This window comes from Agelaius tricolor, unplaced genomic scaffold (genome assembly GCF_023055355.1).
Source record: "Agelaius tricolor isolate 1412-34295 unplaced genomic scaffold, bAgeTri1.0.p SCAF_20, whole genome shotgun sequence".
NCBI lineage: Eukaryota > Metazoa > Chordata > Aves > Passeriformes > Icteridae > Agelaius > Agelaius tricolor.
In genome coordinates, this window is record NW_027269280.1 from 8,598,209 (window position 1) to 8,615,639 (window position 17,431).

Sequence of the window (17,431 nt, forward strand, 5' to 3'; positions counted from 1 at the left end):
GCCCTGCGAGGATGTGACGCCGCCGGGGCCGCCCCTCGCGGGCGCGGCTCTGAAATAGGGCTCGGCCGCCGCCGCCGGGCAGCCGGAGCCGCGGAGCAGCGCGGCCATGCCCGCCCCCGCCGCGCCCCGCAGCCTGGCCGCCGCTGCCGCCCCCGCCGGCAAGGCCAAGCTCACGCACCCCGGCAAGGCCATCCTGGCAGGTAAGGGGCTCCCGGGGCTCTCCTGGGGACGGGGCTCGCCCCGCCGCTGCCAGCGTGGGCATCCGGCTGGGCGGAGGCTGCCGGGCCCGCCCCGGGGCGGTGGCGCTCCCGCAGGTGCTGCTCCATCCCGGGACTGCCGCCCTTCTCCCGCTCCCCGCGGAAGGCGACCCCTTTGGACCGGGGTTTCCCTTTAGCCACAGCCCGGGAGCTCCCGCAGCTGCATCCCGAGCCTGGACGCTGGCTGCGGGCTCCCGCTATCCGCGGAGACCCCAGCGTCTTGCCAGGCTGTTTGTGCACCCGGTGGTCCAGCTGGGAAGCTGCTGGTGGGCTCGGACATGACGCGGGGCGAGCGGCACTCGGGGGTTCAGCAGGAAGGAGCGGAACTGATGGGAGAGGCTGGTTGGCAGCAAGGGCCCCACATGCTCCCCCGAGGGTGTTGAGGGACAGGGCTGAAGCAGCAGCAGTCGGTTGTGTCTGCCCCAGCTGTGTCCCACAGCCTGCGCTGGTACAGCTCCTCTAAAGGCTGCTTGGTCCCTCCTTTGTGCCTGAGCATCAATCTCTTGGATCAGGGCGTGTTTTCCCGTCCAGTTCTGACCACTTCATGGGATCAGATCAGTAACTGCACCGAGGGCAGCAGTAACTGCAGAGTTAACGCTCTGCCTCCTGCTTGTGACTGTTTCGAGCTCTGAGCTGAATGGAGTCCAAGACAGTCGCAGGCTTGTTAAACTCCTTTGTAGCTGTTCATTAGCTCCCTGGTTTCTCCTGCCAGTCGCAGGACAATTCCCAGAGTGGAGATTAGCGTCTTTGTTTTGAAATGAGCCATCGTAGCCTCGACATGATTGGCATGTTTAGAGCTTTTGTGTTTTCCAGCCAGTTCCCCCTCCTACGATTGTGCCTTTGTTTGTCAGTCCAACTCCCTGCTCCCCTCCAAGGGCAGAGCTCCAGCTCCAGTAGCGGCACCGGGGAGCAGCGGGGCTGTGCCCGCACGGGGAGCGGAGCCGCGGCCGCTCCGGCTCTGCCCCCCGGCCCTGCCCCGGCGGGCGGCCTCCCTCGCAGCACCGGGAGAACTGTCGGAGGTGGACGCGGCCGCTGGAGCGTGCAAAGGGTGCCGAAGCCTCCCGGTGTCACGTCTCCGGGAAGGGACTTTGCCATCACTAGTCTGCCTGGCCAAAGGGCTGGGGCACAAGGAGGAGGCGGCCTCCAGCGAGAGGGTGACTTCTCACTCAAGTGAGCCCTTCGGTGAGGCCAGGCTCCTCCAGAGCTTTGTGCCCCTCCCTGCTGCCCCATCTCAAAATGGGTTGGTTTTTTCCAGGCCTCTTGACTTAAAGGTCTTTTAAATAGGATTTAATCCGATTTTAGGATGGGAAGGACAAGATGTTTCCTTTTTGCCCACCCTTCCCAGCCTTTCCCAACTTGCTGTCCATGTGCAATGAAAGCATCAGGTTGTCACTGCCTGGACCAATGTACCAGGATACTTTCACAGATCTTGTGTAGATCTGTAATCAGGATCATCAGCTTACTAGAATCAGCCTCCTGTGAGAGAGGTTGCAGCAGACTTGCAGAGGTAGAAGAAGGACTCTATTGAGATGCTGGTCTTCTCCTCACAGGCTGTAATCAGAGTAATTGGTTAATGGGCAGAAGTCCAGCCAAGCCTCTGTGGCATCTAATTGTATTAGAGAACCACAGAAATGGGAGAAAGCTGCTGTTAACTCCCTGTGCCCTGGTCTGCTCAGCCCTCCAGCCCCTTGCTGGGGGATACAGTGCTGTTTGTGGCTGTCTCTGCTGACTTTAAGGGGTCTGCTGACACTCTCAGAGTTTCTCATGTGATATCTGTCTGCACAACAGGGATGTGCGCTTCACGTTCTGGTGAGCTGGAGTTCTTAAGATGGAACATTCCTGCTGTGCTTCATCAACAGCCTGTGCTAGTGGAGTTAAATAAGCCATCATCCCTCCCTGTGTGCGTATCTGCTCCCAGACCCTGTGGGTAATTGGGATCCTCTGCCAGGGAGGCACAGCTCCCTTGGCTGCCCAGACCTCAACAGGCTGGGGTTGACTCTTTTCTGAAGAGATGCAAGTAAAGCTCTGTCTGCCAAGAGCTCTTCTCCTTCAATTGTCGCAACAGACAAAAAGCAAGGTTAAAAATTAATTTGTTAATGGGCCCTCCTTTGTCCAAGCAGCTGTTGTGTGCCAAGGCAGCCCTTCACCTTGCAATGACAACGCTGCTGGTGCTGCTGTGGCCACGTGTGACCTGAGCACATGAAGGCAGCTCGGGCTCTTCTGCTGGATAACAACCTGGTGGCAGGTGGGCCAGGAGCCCAGCTCTGTCTCCGGCCTCCCACAGCCAGCTTTCCTGTTTTGTGCTGTGGTTTCCAAACAGACCACCAGACTCCTGTCCCTCCCACCAGCATCCTGAAGGGCTGGGTGCTGCTTGTCTACTATGCTCCCAGCACAGGGCCACACTGCAGTGGGGAGCTTGAAATAAAGGCAGTTAAGTGGTGAGACAGGAATGGTGGTGGCAGAGTCATCAGTCACCTCTGGGAATCCTGAGAGTGCTCCTTCACTGGGTTTTTGGATGCCACGTTGGCAGCTCATTTTGGTGCTGTTGGGTCAGCTCAAGTCAGCCTGCAGTGTGGGCTATTTCCAGCTCAGCAAAAATGGTCTTTGCCTCGCACCCCTTCCCTCCTCTTGAGAACTTTGCTCATGGTTATCAGTGCTCATTTGATGAAAGGCTCTGCCTGCCCTTGCCAGAGTTAAGTACAGCCTTATTCTGTTTCTAGCCAGCTTTGAAGCCTGGGGTCTGCTCCCTCCCACGGAGAAGCTCCCAGCTGCTCTATGTATGGGATCTCTGCTCACCCGGGGGCTGTTGCACAGTTGCTGTTTCTACCTACACCTAATCCTGCCTGGCCGGGGAGGCAGGATGCCTGGATGTTGTCCTAGACGGTGCTGGATTTGGAAAATGCTCACAGGGGTTGTGGCTGCTGCCCTGGTGTTGAGTACCACTGGAAAATAACAGTGATGTGCACCAGGGTCCTAGGGGGGAGCGTGGGCAGGGGAGGGGGACTGCAGGGAGAGGATAGGGCATGAAGCAGGGTTCAGCAAGGGAGCCCAGGCTCCAGAAAAAGCAGTAATTGGAGCTTCAGTCTCTTCTTCTTTGTTAATCCTTGATATTATCTTTCTTAGGAAATGCTGTACCTGCAGAGGAGAGGAGTCAGGGACTGGGTGTGAAAGCTGAGACTTGCCTTTTGCAGAGCAGGTCTCCTTTCCCAAAAGTCCCAAGTCCATCTGGATTTCCAGGGCCATTGCTCTCAGGAGAGGGTGTGAGGGAGGTTGTGCTCCTGTGAATGGCTGTGGTCCAGCACACTCCCTGGTTTTGAGATAGATGCCTGGTGCTCACAGCAGAGTAGGGGATGTTTCTCTCTTCATGCTGAGCTGGGTGGAGGCCAAACGCAGGCAGGGGGAAAAGATTGGAGAGCGTGGAGGGAGCCGGTCCTGCCAGGTCTGCTGGCCCTCAGTGCATCACTCCTGGCTGTGGCTTCTCTCTGCAGTTGCCTCCTGTGGCTGTCATCTGTTTGGGGAGTGGGGCACAAGGACCATGCTGGCCTTGAGTGAGTCCCTGCCTGCCTGGGAGCCCTCATGGGCTGCAGTGGAAGCCTATAAGAGCCCCAAGGCTCCTGGTGGGAGGAGGATGTCAGCCCCAGGGCCAGGAAACCATATTGGGGTGTCCCTTTGGTCTGAATGGATTCTGTTTGAGCTGGGGTTAACCCTGGGCTCTGAAATGTGAGTTTCTGAGATTTCACATGCCTGATGTTCTGCTTGACATTCTGCAGGCAACCATTTTCTCTGGGTTGATGTAAATGATCGGAAGGGGTCGTCCGTCTTCCCGAGATGATGAGCACCATGAGCTGACAGCTTGGGGATGTTGCAGCATCTCTCAGCTCTGATGGTGCTGTGTGGTGCATGCCAATGCAGCCTCCCTGCTCCTGCTTGTGCCCTGAGGTCTCAGGTCATCTCTTGACAGCAGGGATTGGTTTTTTTGGCCATCTCTTCTCCCTCTGTGCTCCAGTGTTTGGTACAGCAGTCATTCCCCTGTGCTGGGGGCTGGGAGATCAAAGCTTATCCCCAGGGAAGTCTCAGTCCTGGCAGTGGCTCCTTCATCCAGCTATGGGGCTGTGCTGGGGGAGTCATCCAACAGCCCTGGGCTCTGACATTGGCTCCCTGTTGCATGTCTTAAGAGAGTTTTTGACACTTGAAAAGTTGGTGTCTGAAGTGGTGGGATGGCCAGGAGGCAGCTCATGGTGACAAACCTGGGGCCTTGAGGTGTGCAGAGCAATGGGGAGAAGGTGACTTGAGCAGGACAAAGAACCTGACAGTCCCCAAAGGTGGAATCAGCACTAAAGGCAGAGGATACTGTGACTGTGAGCATGGGGAAATGGCTTCTGCCATTATACTCACAGTTGAGAAGTTTAAATTGCAATAATGATTAATTGTCATATTGAGAAGTGAATGCAAAGAGGTGATGAATGAGTGAGTTGTGAAAGGACAGCCTGTTCAAACAGGACAGTTCCAGTAAGATTCAGGACAAATGGTTTCATCCCATCCGTAGCGTTATCTGCAGCACTGTTTGCACGGGGCTGTTTACCCTCAGTGGCACAGGGTACAGAGGGGCACCTCTCATGTTTGCCATTCTGTTTCACTGGGGGTTCAGACTGTTGCCAGCCTGCCTCTAGCATGCTCCCATGACCAAAAAAACCAGCTGTGAATGTCTGCTTACTGCTGGGCATGCTGAACCCCTGTGCTCCCCACTGGCCTTGCCCCTGTCAGATGGGAGGGAGACCTTCCTAACCCAGCATGGGGACAGACACCCTCTGAGCCTGCTGACCTGTTGCAGGACATGTTTTTTCCCTTCTAACCAAAACACAGCTAAACTTCTGGCAGTCTGGTTTGGGGAGGCAGCCTTCCCCATCTCAGCACTGAGTCAGACTTTTGGTGGCAGAGCTGCCCCCGTGGTGGTTTTCCTCAAGGATGTGGCTGTGGATGGTGGTGAAGGACTGTCCGTGGCCAGAGGAGGTGCCTGGGTGAGGACAGCAGCGCTGGAGCTCTGCTGAGAGCCAGCTGTCCTGGAGGGCTGCAGCCCCAGCGAGGCTCCTGCCTGCTCCTGAGCCCCCAGTTTCACAAGATGGCCCGTGGTGGGAAGTGCCGGGAGGGTGGAGCTGTCAAACCCGTTTCACCGCTGCAGGGCAGGATTGCTCCACTGGCAATGGATGGGTGAAGAGCAGCGTGGATGGCTGCCAGGGGGGGTTGGTCCCTCGGTGAGGGGAGCAGGCGGCAATCTGGGCTGCAGAGACCTGTCACAAGGTGCTGGTGGGTATTTCTGCCTTCCTGGTTCATAGCAGCCTGGTGGTCTTTGCTTCTTGGGGTTTTTCTTTCTTATTTCTCCATCTCCAAAAGCTATGTTGGCTAATTAAAAGGGCACCAGGTGCCCTTGTGAGAGTGCTGAAACTGCAAGCACAGCATCCAGGAGTTGGGCAGGATTGCACCCTGTGCCTGTAGCGTGTGGTCTGTGTCACCCGTGTCAGCTGCTCAGCTCACCCCATCCAGCTGCACCTTCTGCACGTCGGCTGGGAGCCCCCAAAATGGGGAACTCAGGGCTCAGCCTGCACTGGGAGCCTGTTTGTGCCTTCCCACCATCCTCAGCCACCCAGCTGACAGAATGGAGAAGCTGCAGGCATGGGCCCTAGGAGAGCTCTGCTGCGTTGCTTCCAGACCCTTAGGAATAATTTCCTATGGCTTGAAAGGATCCTAATGAATCTGAAGTTAAAAGGTGCTTTTTATATGGAAGTCAGGTGCTGGTATGTCAGCATGTGAAATTACTTTTAAAATGGAGAGACTGAAATTGCTCCCCAGGTGCTCACTTCTCATCAGAGCTGCACAGAGACCTGCTGCTCCGTCACTCTGCAGGAGCAGGATGCTTTTACAGGCCACTTGCAGGAGTGGCAGAGGGGCCAGTGCCACCCCCTGCCCCTAAGTGGCTCCCAGACAGGGCAGTGGGTGTTCATTGGGGCACTTGCCTCTGGGTAGGAGTTTGCAGAGGGCGATAGTGCCAGTCCTGGCTGTGCAGCCTTGGTTTGTGTCAGTCCTGGGGCTCTGTTTGTCTTCCCCATCACAGCTGCATCCTCCTGCCTTCAGCACTGCCCTGGTCTGGAGCTGGGTCCCTGGGTCAGGGTGGTCAGTGGTGTCCCAGAAGCTGCTCATGGACGGTGTGTGGAGCTGAACCTGTGTGTGCTGATGCCATCACGTGTTGTGTGAGCATTGCAGGGGCAGCACCCTCCCACTGTCCCCAAAAAACCCTCTTTTCCCTCCTGCCAGCTCTCCCCAGCCGTGCCCAAGGGCTGCAGGCGTGTCCTCAAAGGACGGCCTCCCCGGGCCTCTCTGCCGGGGAAAGCTAAACTTTTTCTAGGAAAACTCTGCCAGGGTATTTTTCCCTTCTCTCCCTTCCTGCTGAGCCTGCAGTGTCAGGATAGCTGGCAGCTGGAGCCCTTGCAGGCTTGCTGCAGGCAGGGAGCCATTCCTGGTGCAGGGAGTGGGATCCCCCCTCCGGGGGCACCTTCCCTGGGGCCGGGCAGAGTGACCTTCCCTGAAGGACATTCCCTGTCCTCTGGCTCCTGCATCCAGCGAGCAGCCAGAGCCTTGGCCCGGCATCTCAGCTGCCCCGAGTGCTCTTTCACCTCCTGAGTGCTGCTGTTCCTGCTGACTCTGTGGTGTTGCAAGAGCTGGAGCTGCTGTGTAAAGTCCGGGTAAACAGGTTGCAAAGTCCCTGCAGCTCTGGAGAGGAAGGGGATTGGACAAAGCTGCTGCTCGTGGGCAGTGGGGTGATTTATTTGCATAGAATGAGGTTTCTGCTGGGGTAAAACTGTGGGGGGAGAGGAGATGACAGCAGAGCAGAACCTCTGATGGGTCTTGCTTCCAGGGGGCTGCAGGGCAGGTGGCCTGTGCCACCCTGTCTCTCTGTGGGCAAAAGAAAATGGATTAAAATTGCCACAAATCATGGAGTGTGTCCTGAGTCCCTGCTCTCTGTGCACCTTCCCATGGGATTTTAGGCCAGAACAACACTGGGGAACAGGGAGGGGACCTGGCAGCACGGGTGGCCTGTTCCTTCATCCTTGGCTAGGGCAGCCTCATTGCCCCAGAGGCTGCCAGTTCCCAGGAACAATGTGCTGTTCCTTTGCTGGACTCCTGGGGATGGCTTTGCCTGTGGGATGCTGAGCAGAGCCTCTGCCTCTCCTGCATGCAAGTGTGACCACTGAGGCTGTGAGCAGGCTGCAGGAGGTGCAGCATCTCCCCCTGTAGCATTTGGTGTGGCTGCCATGAGCTGAGGTTCTGGTTGCCCCTGGACTGCTGCTTGTCCTGGGTGCTTCCCTGCTGTCCGGCTTCTGGGTGTGCTGGGGGAGGAGCTGGTGCTGGGGGACCGAGAGAGAACAAATATTTATGGTGCTTAAAACATCCAGCACTTCAGTTCTGCAGTGTGGGAGGGAGGGAGGGAGGGAAGTGGCCTTGGCAGCACTCTGGGTGTTCGTGTGGCTGTGGTGGCACAAGGCTGGTGGCACAGTGGTGTGTGGAGAGGTGCCAGTTGGTGCTCAGCTTTCTGGGGACTGGACCCAGATGCAGCACATTGCTCCTCATCGAGCTGTTCTTTGGGGCCTGCCAGCTGCTCCTGCAGGAGCTGTTTGTCTTTGCAGGAGAAATGAGTGTTCAGCCAGCCCCCCTGCCATAGGACTGGCAGTGTCTGCCTCTGACGGACACGCCAAGGGCAGGAGAGGGTTGAGGGGGCAGCAGGGGTGTGCTGGGGACCCTGGGGATGGTGTCTGTCCTCCTGTGATGTCCCAGGGGAGCTGCTGGCTGGCTGCAGTGCCGTGGGCTGGCTCTGTGTTTCCTGCCATGTCCCCAGAGCAGCGGGTGCATGGAGGCATCAGGGCTGGCAGTGGTCACCCAGCACCGCCTCCTGAGGGGAGCCTGCCTGGGCTGGGCTGGGCTGGGCAGCTCCAGCCCCCCTGGGAACACAGTGGGAAACAAGGAGCCTTTGTTTGCTGTGGCAGAGCTGGGCTGGCCTCACGCCCCATCCCCAGGGGCCGGGATGCTGCCCAGCTGGGCTGGCGTGTCCTGCCTCGGGCACTCAGTGCCACGGTGTCCCCATCCCTGCCGTGCCTGTGGGAGGAGTGGGATGCTCAGTGAGCACGGAGCTGAGCTTTGCATTGCCCCAGCTGTGTTGAGGCTGGCCTGGCTTCTTGGGTCCCTGGGTAAGAAGTGCAGCCTGGTGCTTTTTGTGCTTAGGGGGAAAAACCAGCATAAGGCTCTTTTAAGATGGGTGCTGTTCTGCTGCTGGGGACAGGGCTGAGAGGAGGCAGCAGTGTTCCCGAGGATGCCAGTTGCCAGTGGCATCAGCAGGGGGGAGCTGGCAACACCAGGGAGATCTCTTGCATGTGTGAGGGCCATGCATAAGAAATACGACTTTGTGAGAAAGTCTGCAGGTCCAAGGAGTTGGTGCTGCCTATTGTTGTCACAGGGAGCAGCCATGGGCCGTGGTGTCCCCTATCAGCATCCCTTCATGGGGGTACTTTGGGGGGCTGCTGATAAGCAGAACTATGCCACGTGGCACCAGCCTGTGCTTCACTGCAGAGCAGGATAACAACCACTGCACACAGTCCCAGCCTCTCCTGCAGAGGCAGTGTGTTCCCTGCTGGGGTGTCCCCTGGGCCCTGATGGGCCTCCAAGCCTGTCAGTGGGGGCCACAGGCCTGCTGAGTCACACCAAGGACATGGCCAGGCTGGAGGAACCACTGGAGGTGGTATAGGAGACTGGGAGCCCCAGCTGGGAGCTGACCACACGCTGCACCCCAGCCTGTGGGCTGAAGCATGGTTCACCTTCCCTGGGCAAGGAGCAGGAAGATCCTCAGGGCGTTCAGGGTCGTGTTGCCCCCAGTGGCAGCACCCTGTGCCCTGTCCTGGGCGGAGCAGAGTTGGCCCTGTGAGACCTGAGGGAGCTCAGGGTTGGCCCTGTGAGACCTGAGGGAGTGCTCAGCCCTGTGCTTCCTCCTGGTGCCCTGTGAGACCTGAGGGAGCTCAGCCTGGTGCTTCCTCCTAGTGCTGCTGGCACAAAGGGCTCCTGCTGCTCGGCAGGACCTGGCCACACTTTGATGCTCTCTGATCCATTGTGGCCGGATGGGCCAAGCCCAGCTCCCCCAGCACAGCTGGGTCCAGCTGCAAGGGCTCCAGCCATGCTGAGGGGAGCCCCAGAGGTGAGAGCCAGCATCCCTTGCTGCCCAGGCCATCAGGAAAGGCTGCAGCCGGTGTAATCAGTGCCCAGCAGCCACCACTGCGGGAGCCCAGGGCAGCCAGACAGGCTTGATGATAATTGTGCTTCCTGCCAGCACAGCCAGGTCTGCAAATGAGCTCCTGCTGGTGTGGCCAGTGGTGCTGGGCCTGCGTCAGCACCGCTGGGTTTGTACATCCCACTGCTGGCAGCTCACCTGGAGGTGTGAGGCTCCAGAGAGGGAGAGGTGCCTTTGAGGGGCAGCACACCAAATAGGCAGCCATGGGTGTGGTGTTTTGCCCTGCTTTCCCACCCCTTTGTCCGGTCTCCTTGACAGCTCTTGTCATGGCAGGGTAATGATGCCCATTCAAGGCACCAGGTTGGCACAGGGCCCTGCTGCTGTGTGGAGTCCTCAGGGTTTTGGTGAGGACAGGGATATTGTGTCCCAGCCCAGACCTGGCTGCCAGAGGTCTCAGGCTCAGCCGTCATGGAGCTGGGAGCAGCCATGTGGCAGTGAATGGGCACAATGCTGCTCCTGCCTCAGTGTCCCTTCCTCTCCCATGCAGGTGGCCTGGCTGGAGGGATCGAGATCTGTATCACATTCCCCACCGAGTATGTGAAGACGCAGCTGCAGCTGGATGAGAAGGCAAACCCTCCCCGCTACAAGGGCATTGGTGAGCAGCCCCTCTCTGGGTTTGGGGCTCCTGGGGAGCCTGGCTGGTGCTGGGGGTTTGGCAGGGCGGTGGTGGGTGGTCCTCGGCGTGGTGGGTGACAGCAGCACCTCTGTGCTCTGCCGCAGGGGACTGTGTGAAGCAGACTGTCCGTGACCATGGTGTCCGGGGGCTGTACCGGGGGCTCAGCTCGCTGTTGTACGGCTCCATCCCCAAGGCTGCTGTCAGGTACGTGCCCCCATGGCAAGGGCTGAGTGGGGGGGACCCCCAACAGCAGCAAACAAGGGGGTGGCTTTGCCCTTGGTGTCTCCGTTGGTGTTTTACCAAAGCCACGTGGTCTCCCAGGCAGGGAGGGTCCTCTCACAGGGGGTGCAGCTGCTCCTGGACCCTGAGCAGGGGGTGCAGACTCCTGTCCTGGTGCCCAGGGGTTGGCACAGTGGCTCCTTTGCAGGTTCGGGACTTTCGAGTTCCTCAGCAACCAGATGAGAGATGAGCAGGGGCGGCTGGACGGCACGCGGGGCTTCATCTGCGGGCTGGGGGCTGGTGTGGCTGAGGCTGTGGCCGTGGTCTGCCCCATGGAGACTGTGAAGGTGGGTGGGTGTGCCTGCCTCTGTCCCCTGCCTTGGCACCCCTCGCTGGGCTGGGCTGGGAGGGGACAAAACCCGGGGATATCCTACTTCTGGGGTCCTGAAGGCTGCATGCATTTGCCTAAGACAGTTTTGTAGGGGTGGATCTGATGCTGGAAAGCCCTGTGGGAGGTCAAGTCAGGTGGCCCTGGACCCTTCTCCACTCCAGGCAGGAGCCCCACACCCAGGAGCCATCTTGTCACCCATTTTATGAGTGTAAGACCCACATGGCTGCTTGCAGGAGCAGTTTCCCACGTTTTCCTCTGCAAAATGCACTGCTGGCCATGGGCACAGGCTTCCCCCGTGGTCTCTCCCAGAGCTGCCTGGCTGCGTGGGGTGGCTCTGGTCTTGGCACTGTCCCTGGAACAAGGCAGGAGGTGGCTGCCAGCCCTTGGGGCCACCACATCTGCATTACCTCAGCCAGGACAAGCACATCATCTCCTTGTAGGTGAAGTTTATCCATGACCAGACCTCTCCCAACCCCAAATACCGTGGTTTCTTCCATGGCGTCCGGGAGATCGTTCGGGAACAGGGTGAGTCCCAGGAAAGTGCCACCCTGACTCCCTGAGTACTGCCATGCTATGGGGACAGGGTGGGAGGTGGTGGATGGGCACAGGCTGGGACAGATGGCTTGGGGAGAATTTTCTCTGCCACTTGAGGCTGGTCTCCCCTCCAACACCCTCTTCTTGCAGGACTGAAGGGGACCTACCAGGGCCTAACTGCAACTGTCCTCAAGCAAGGATCAAACCAGGCCATCCGCTTCTTCGTCATGACCTCCCTCAGGAACTGGTACAAAGGTATGGTGCCCTTGGTCCCCCAGGCCACTCTGGCTGTGCCTCTGGCTCCCCAGCCACCCTTGGGAGCTGGGATGGTTTTTCCTTCCACACACCCCCTATTTTTCATGGCTCAGTCACTTGGAATGGAGGAAAATTAATACTGGTTGGGGTGGCACCAGCTTGTGGGGTTGATGGGTCCTAGTGCTGGAGCATCACTTTCACACCCACCCTGGGCCCCACAGTGAGGTGTGGGCTCTGTGGGGCAGGTGCTGCTGGACAGTCCCCAGCTCAGCACTGCCCCCTGACCACAAGCAGCCAGACCTGGGACCTTCCTTCCAGGCTCCTTCGGGAATGTACGTGGGAATCCCACCACCACCACTCTGCCCTAACCCTCTTTTCCTTCCTAGGGGACAATCCCAACAAGGCCATTAACCCCTTCATAACAGGGGTGTTTGGAGCCATTGCTGGAGCTGCCAGTGTCTTTGGCAACACTCCCTTGGATGTGGTGAAGACCAGGATGCAGGTACAGTGCCAGGGCCTGGTGTGGGGCTGCTCTGCCTGCAGCAGGCTGGGGGCACCCCCTGCCTGGGAGCTGTTTGCTGCTGTCCCTGGGGCAGGCACACAATGCCTGCAAGGTTTGGTTTGGGAGATGTCTGGGATTGCTCTTGAGCCATGGCTTGCACAGAGTGGGGACATCCCTGTGGGGACTGATGTCCTGCAGCAGTGGAGAGAGATCAGTTCCCCATGGCACACCCCCAGTTCTCTGCCTCTCCCCTGAAATCCCCCAGAGCATCCTGGCTCTGGCCTCTGATCCTGCTTTTCCCTTCCCACAGGGGCTGGAAGCACACAAGTACAAGAACACCTGGGACTGTGCCTACCAGATCATGAAACACGAAGGGCCCCTGGCGTAAGCTCTACACTGGGGGTGGCTGGTGGGGAGGATGGGCAGGGAAGGGGCTGTGAGGGGACCCAGCTCCATGGCCCTCCTCTCTATTCCTGGCAGGTTTTACAAGGGTACAGTGCCTCGCTTGGGCCGTGTGTGTCTTGATGTGGCCATCGTCTTCATCATCTACGATGAGGTGGTCAAATTCCTCGACAAGGTGTGGAAAACGGACTGAGGGGCCAGGCCAGGCAGCCCCCGCCTCCTGTGCCCCGCAGGGCTTCAGCTGGAGAGCAGAGACCAAACCCACACCCACCTGCGGCACTGCTGGGGCCAGGTCTGCCCTGCACACCCCAAACCTGGCCACCTTTATCTTTAGGAACAGGCTCTGGAGCAGGTTAAATTACTAGTTGTGTGCTGAAAGGAGCAGGGAGGGAGCTGCATCCCACTATCCCAACACCCAGCATCCCCGTCATGCCCACCCCAATCTCCTGGTGACGCTTTCCCTCAGCCCCACATGAGCTATGTGTACTGGTTAACCAGACTGAGATGTCCCTTTAACAGTGGCCTTGGGGCTCCCAGCAGCCAGGAGCTCCTGACTGCCTCAGGAACAGCTCTTTTGGGGGTGCTGAGAGCCCCCTCAAGCCATGTGGGTGCAATGCCAAACTACATCGCAAGCTGACAATGGGGCTGATACCATGGCAGGGTCACAGCAGCTCTTGGAGGGGGCCCAGCAGCCCTGCACCCCCTGGGATGGGAGAGCAGTGACCCTCTGGTGTGACCCCAAGCTCCCTGCCAGCACCAAGACCACTGGTGCACAACATCCCCTCCCATCCTGGGGATCCTGCTCAGCCCCGGGCTGCTGAGCAGCAGTTGCCCAACATTGCACATAGACCAGGCCTTTAGTTCTGCTCACTGTGGGCTGGGGTTGGGGTGAGCCGGGTGCCCCCTCAGCTGCCGTTTACAGCCGAGCCGTGCGTGCGAGCCGGGGCAGGAGGTGCAGCCCCAGGCCGCAGCCTTGGCCCCTCGGCCAGGGGTGCAAACCCCTTTCTTCTGCCACATTCCCCGCATCCGCCCTCCTGCCGCGTTTCTGTGGTGCCGTAGGTGATCCCGTAGCTTTTGGAGCTTTAGAGCTTCACGCTGACTCACTAACACCCATGGCCGTGGGGCTAGAGCCCTGCCCTGCCCGTGCCAGGCTGGCCCCACTGGATTTGTGCCAAATTTCTCCCTGAGGGAGCTGGGGGTGCAAGAGCCAGGGCTCAACCCATCCCTCCTCCCTCTTGTAGCCAGCGATGAGCTCAGCCTTAACACTGAAGGGTGAAGGAGGAAAGCCTGGGCACGGTTTACCTGCGGCTTTTGGCTCTGAAGCCAGTGAGGGTTGCATTAGTTTTTTTTTTATTGTTATTCTGTTTTACATTCGCAATTTGAATAAAATCAGTCTGGCTTTAGCGGCTGCGTTGGCGTCCGGGCTGTGCTGAATGGGCAGTGAGTGGCTCCTGCCCTGTGGGTGGGGGACGGGGCTCCCCTTCGTGCCAAGATGGTGCTCCTGGAGGAGCATCAGCTCCAGCCCAGCAGTGCCCAATCACAGATGCTCCCAGGCATCTGGGAGGCATCAGGGTTGTGTTGTCTCATGCACGGTGCTTTATTAACAACCCTGCTTAATTGTATGAAGTCCTTGCCCCGCCATGGAGCCGAGGGGCGGTGGAGCAGAAGGGAACGGGCTTTGTCCCCCCGCCCAGCCCGGGGGCGGTGCGGCACGGCCGGAGCTCCCACCCGCACAGCCCTCGCTCACCCAGTGTCGGCTGGAGCGGGGCAGAGCCATCGTCCCGCGGGGCTCGCAGGCTGCCGGTGCCATGCGGGGCCCGCTGCTCTGGGCGGGCTGGCTGCTGGCCACCGGCTGCCTGCTGGGAGCCACGGGCAGCTGCCGGCACCGCTGCTGCCCCGGCAGGAACAACGCCTGCTGGGCCCCCGGCGCCCGCCGGGCTCGCTGCTACTGCGACTCGTACTGCCAGCGGACCGGAGACTGCTGCCAGGACTACCTCACCTCGTGCCGCCGTGCCGGTGAGTGCCCGAGGGGATGGATGGCACCGGCCGGACCGCGGCTGGGGATACCGGCCTGTGCTGCCGTGCTCGGCGGCGAGTGTTTGCTGGCACCTGTTAGCCCCGTACTTTGAGTGATAACAGGATGTGTCTGGGGATGCTGGCTGGGCTGGATTTGTAGCAATGTCCCAGTTGTCCCCTTTTTGCCACACTGAACGTCTGGCTGGCCCCAGTGCAATGAGAGAGCTCGAAGGGGTGGCCTCTGCTCTGCAGCTGATGGTGGTGTTGTCACTGCAAGTCTCAGCGGTCAGTGTGGGACCCGGCAGGACAAGCCCCGGTGTCACTTCTGCTACTGTCACAGGCAGTGCCTTGCACAGGGACAGGGGAACCGGGGGCTGCACTGAGGGTGCCAAACAGGGCTCATGTGCTTGGGGAGTGCAGAACCAGCCTGCCCCGGGGACCTAAATCTGGGTAGGCAGGCACCGGCCACGGCCCCCTGGACAATTGCAGCAGTCAGCCCTTCCTAATCTCCGCCGAGATTAGCAGGGTCCCAGCTCAGCGCGATGCACACAGCGATAAAGTCCTGCGGAAGCAGCTCACAAAGCCCTGCACTGGCAGGGGTCAGGGGAGAGGGGCTGCTGGGGTCACTCTGGCCCTTGCCCTTCCTCCCCTCTCCCCATCCCCTGTGCTGCATCTCCCCTGTTCTGCTCTTTCCGTTGTTCATGACACTGAAACTCTTTCTTTTGCCTCTCCTCGGTCCCTGGCAGCGGTGGGCTGTGCCGTGGGGCCCTGGGGGCCGTGGAGCGGGTGCAGCTCCCCGTGCGGGGTTGGCAGCAGGGCCCGCAGCCGCCAGGTCACGGTGCCGCCCCGGCACGGCGGGGATCCCTGTCCGGACCTCAAGCAGCGCCGCGGCTGCCTGGGGCAGCACCCGACCTGCGGCACGGCCCAAGGTAACGGGGCTGCCTGCTGCCCTCCTGCCCTCCTGCCTGCTGTCTCCGTGTGCTGCCCTCCCGGGGTGTCTTTAATCATCCCCGTGCCCCTCACAGCTGCTCTTCTGCCAGAGGTAGCCAAGATTCTCCCCAACCCCTTGAGCCAGGACTTCAGAGATCCCTGGCGAAGAGCTGGGCTGCCACTGCCGGAGGAGCCCTCTGGGTGCGTGTGGGGTCGGGGCCCCTCTGCCGTCCCCAAAGCCGGGACTCCTCCTCTATCCCCTGCAGGCATGGCCTCTTTGCACCCTCAGACCCAGGGCCTTTTTGCTTCCCCCAGCCATTGCTTTTCTCCCTGCCCCAAACCACGGCCCCGTTGCACCCCCATACAAAACCATGGCCCTCTGCATGCCCCACAGAAACACCACCCTTCCCTCCCTCCAAACTAGGATCTCTCTGCACCCCCCCAGAGCCATCACACTTCCCACCTCCCCAACCGAACCCCCTCTGCCACCCCCCAAACCCACATCCCCTTTATACCTCAATCCATCAACAACCCACGCCAACCTCTGCCCTACCTTCCGACCACCATTTTCCCTCTTTTCTCCTCCCACGTTCCCCCTCCCCAGCTCCCCCCTCCCCAGCTCCTGCGGCTATTTCCGCCTGACCCAGGTGGGGCCCCCGTGCCGCGGGCGCGCCTGGAGCCGCCGGCTGCAGCGGGACCAGCAGGTCTGTGTGGAATGCCGGGGGAATCTGCCCCACCGCCGCCCCCACTGTACCGGACGCGGCCTGCAAGGAGCCAGGTAGGTGCTAATCTGTGCCCTCCCCACCGTGGGATCTCTCCTGGAACATCTCTCCCTGTCTCTAAGGCATTCTCCTTTTATATTCTAATTATAATATTTGTATACAAGGCTGTAATTATGCTAAAATATGCCACAATGTTATAGTATACCATCATATTATTAAATGAATCAATAATATGTCCTATAAACAGAGACTATAATATAAAATTAAACATATTTAAATAGAATAGAATATCTGTTGGAAGGGACAGACAATGATCATCTAGCCTGACTGCCATTATTATATATGTAATATAAACCCATATATAAAACTATATATGATTTTTAAAAATTGTATTTGTTAATGGCTCACCCTACTTCTCACTGATTTTCCCTTCCAGGACATTTTGGGTGGCTGCTTCTGTGGTGGGGTGCCAGGGCTCGTGGGTGCAGGAGGGCCTGCAGGAGGGCTGTGTCTGCTCCCCCCCAGCTCTCATCTTCGTGTAGGATCCCCCTGGGAAGGTGAGCTGAGCCTCCCCATGGCACCACTCCTTGCTGGGGAGGTGAGGAATTAAATAAAAATGTGATGTCTTTCATAATTTTACCCTCATGCAGGTTTGCTGTTCACCCTGGGTGCCAGCTCCATTTTCCATTAGATATTTTGCTGAAGAATTGAAAAACCCTTCTTATAAAGACTAAAAATAAGGGAATTGCTGAAGTGTGGTGATTAATGGTAGAAGAACAGCATGATGAGGTTAAGTCTGGGTGAGAAGACAATGTGGCAGTGACATGGTGTGACAGTGTCACGTTCAGCCATGATATCATACTTTACAAGCTGCAACTGGCAAGCAATGTGAGGATGGAGGCAGCACCCCTCCCCTTGTCTGAGCTCACTCGCTGCAGTCTCAGGTGAGCCATGCAGGGCAGTTCAGCCCTGCTGGGCTTTGCAGAGAGGAATTAAACAGACACCCAAAGTCTGCACACAGGCGATGGTGCCGGGGCCAGTTCCAGCCGTGGTGCTCAGCAGCCCCCACTGGAAGGAGTGAGGCTGGGCTAGGTGGTCCTACCACAGCCTGTGGTGGGAGGATGTGCCATGCCAGGGCTGGATCTTGCTCCACTGCAGCCAGTGGCTGCTGTCTGTTTGCTGCCCCAGACTTGTTTGGCTCCTGCAGCCTGCTCTCACACCACCCTCCTGGGCAGGGGAATTAAAAGGCTTCAACACTG

The 17,431-nt window shown here is 58.9% G+C and overlaps 2 protein-coding genes across 2 annotated transcripts; both read left to right on the top strand.

Annotated features, from left to right (window-relative positions):
• The first annotated feature begins 14 nt into the window (after positions 1–14).
• On the top strand, positions 15–13,912 carry SLC25A1 (solute carrier family 25 member 1). The gene is made up of 9 exons (XM_071445445.1): positions 15–200; positions 10,073–10,180; positions 10,306–10,405; positions 10,629–10,767; positions 11,252–11,336; positions 11,496–11,600; positions 11,987–12,102; positions 12,413–12,486; positions 12,583–13,912. The coding sequence occupies exons 1-9, from the start codon at positions 107–109 to the stop codon at positions 12,695–12,697; spliced, it is 936 nt and encodes a 311-aa protein (XP_071301546.1). The 5' UTR covers positions 15–106; the 3' UTR covers positions 12,698–13,912.
• Positions 13,913–14,045: 133 nt separating this feature from the next.
• Positions 14,046–17,431, top strand: LOC139598716 (somatomedin-B and thrombospondin type-1 domain-containing protein-like). The gene is made up of 5 exons (XM_071445446.1): positions 14,046–14,520; positions 15,267–15,449; positions 15,546–15,651; positions 16,055–16,228; positions 16,609–17,431. Exons 1-5 carry the CDS (start codon positions 14,145–14,147, stop codon positions 16,712–16,714), a joined length of 945 nt encoding a protein of 314 aa, XP_071301547.1. The 5' UTR covers positions 14,046–14,144; the 3' UTR covers positions 16,715–17,431.

Excerpts from the sequence above, each read along its gene's own strand:
- SLC25A1 (XM_071445445.1), top strand. The coding sequence starts at position 107 with ATGCCCGCCCCCGCCGCGCCCCGCAGCCTGGCCGCCGCTGCCGCCCCC. Across the intron at positions 10,406-10,628 it reads ATCCCCAAGGCTGCTGTCAG|GTTCGGGACTTTCGAGTTCC; the intron begins GTACGTGCCCCC and ends GCTCCTTTGCAG. Across the intron at positions 10,768-11,251 it reads GCCCCATGGAGACTGTGAAG|GTGAAGTTTATCCATGACCA; the intron begins GTGGGTGGGTGT and ends ATCTCCTTGTAG.
- LOC139598716 (XM_071445446.1), top strand. The coding sequence starts at position 14,145 with ATGGAGCCGAGGGGCGGTGGAGCAGAAGGGAACGGGCTTTGTCCCCCC. Across the intron at positions 14,521-15,266 it reads CACCTCGTGCCGCCGTGCCG|CGGTGGGCTGTGCCGTGGGG; the intron begins GTGAGTGCCCGA and ends GGTCCCTGGCAG. Across the intron at positions 16,229-16,608 it reads CGCGGCCTGCAAGGAGCCAG|GACATTTTGGGTGGCTGCTT; the intron begins GTAGGTGCTAAT and ends TTTCCCTTCCAG.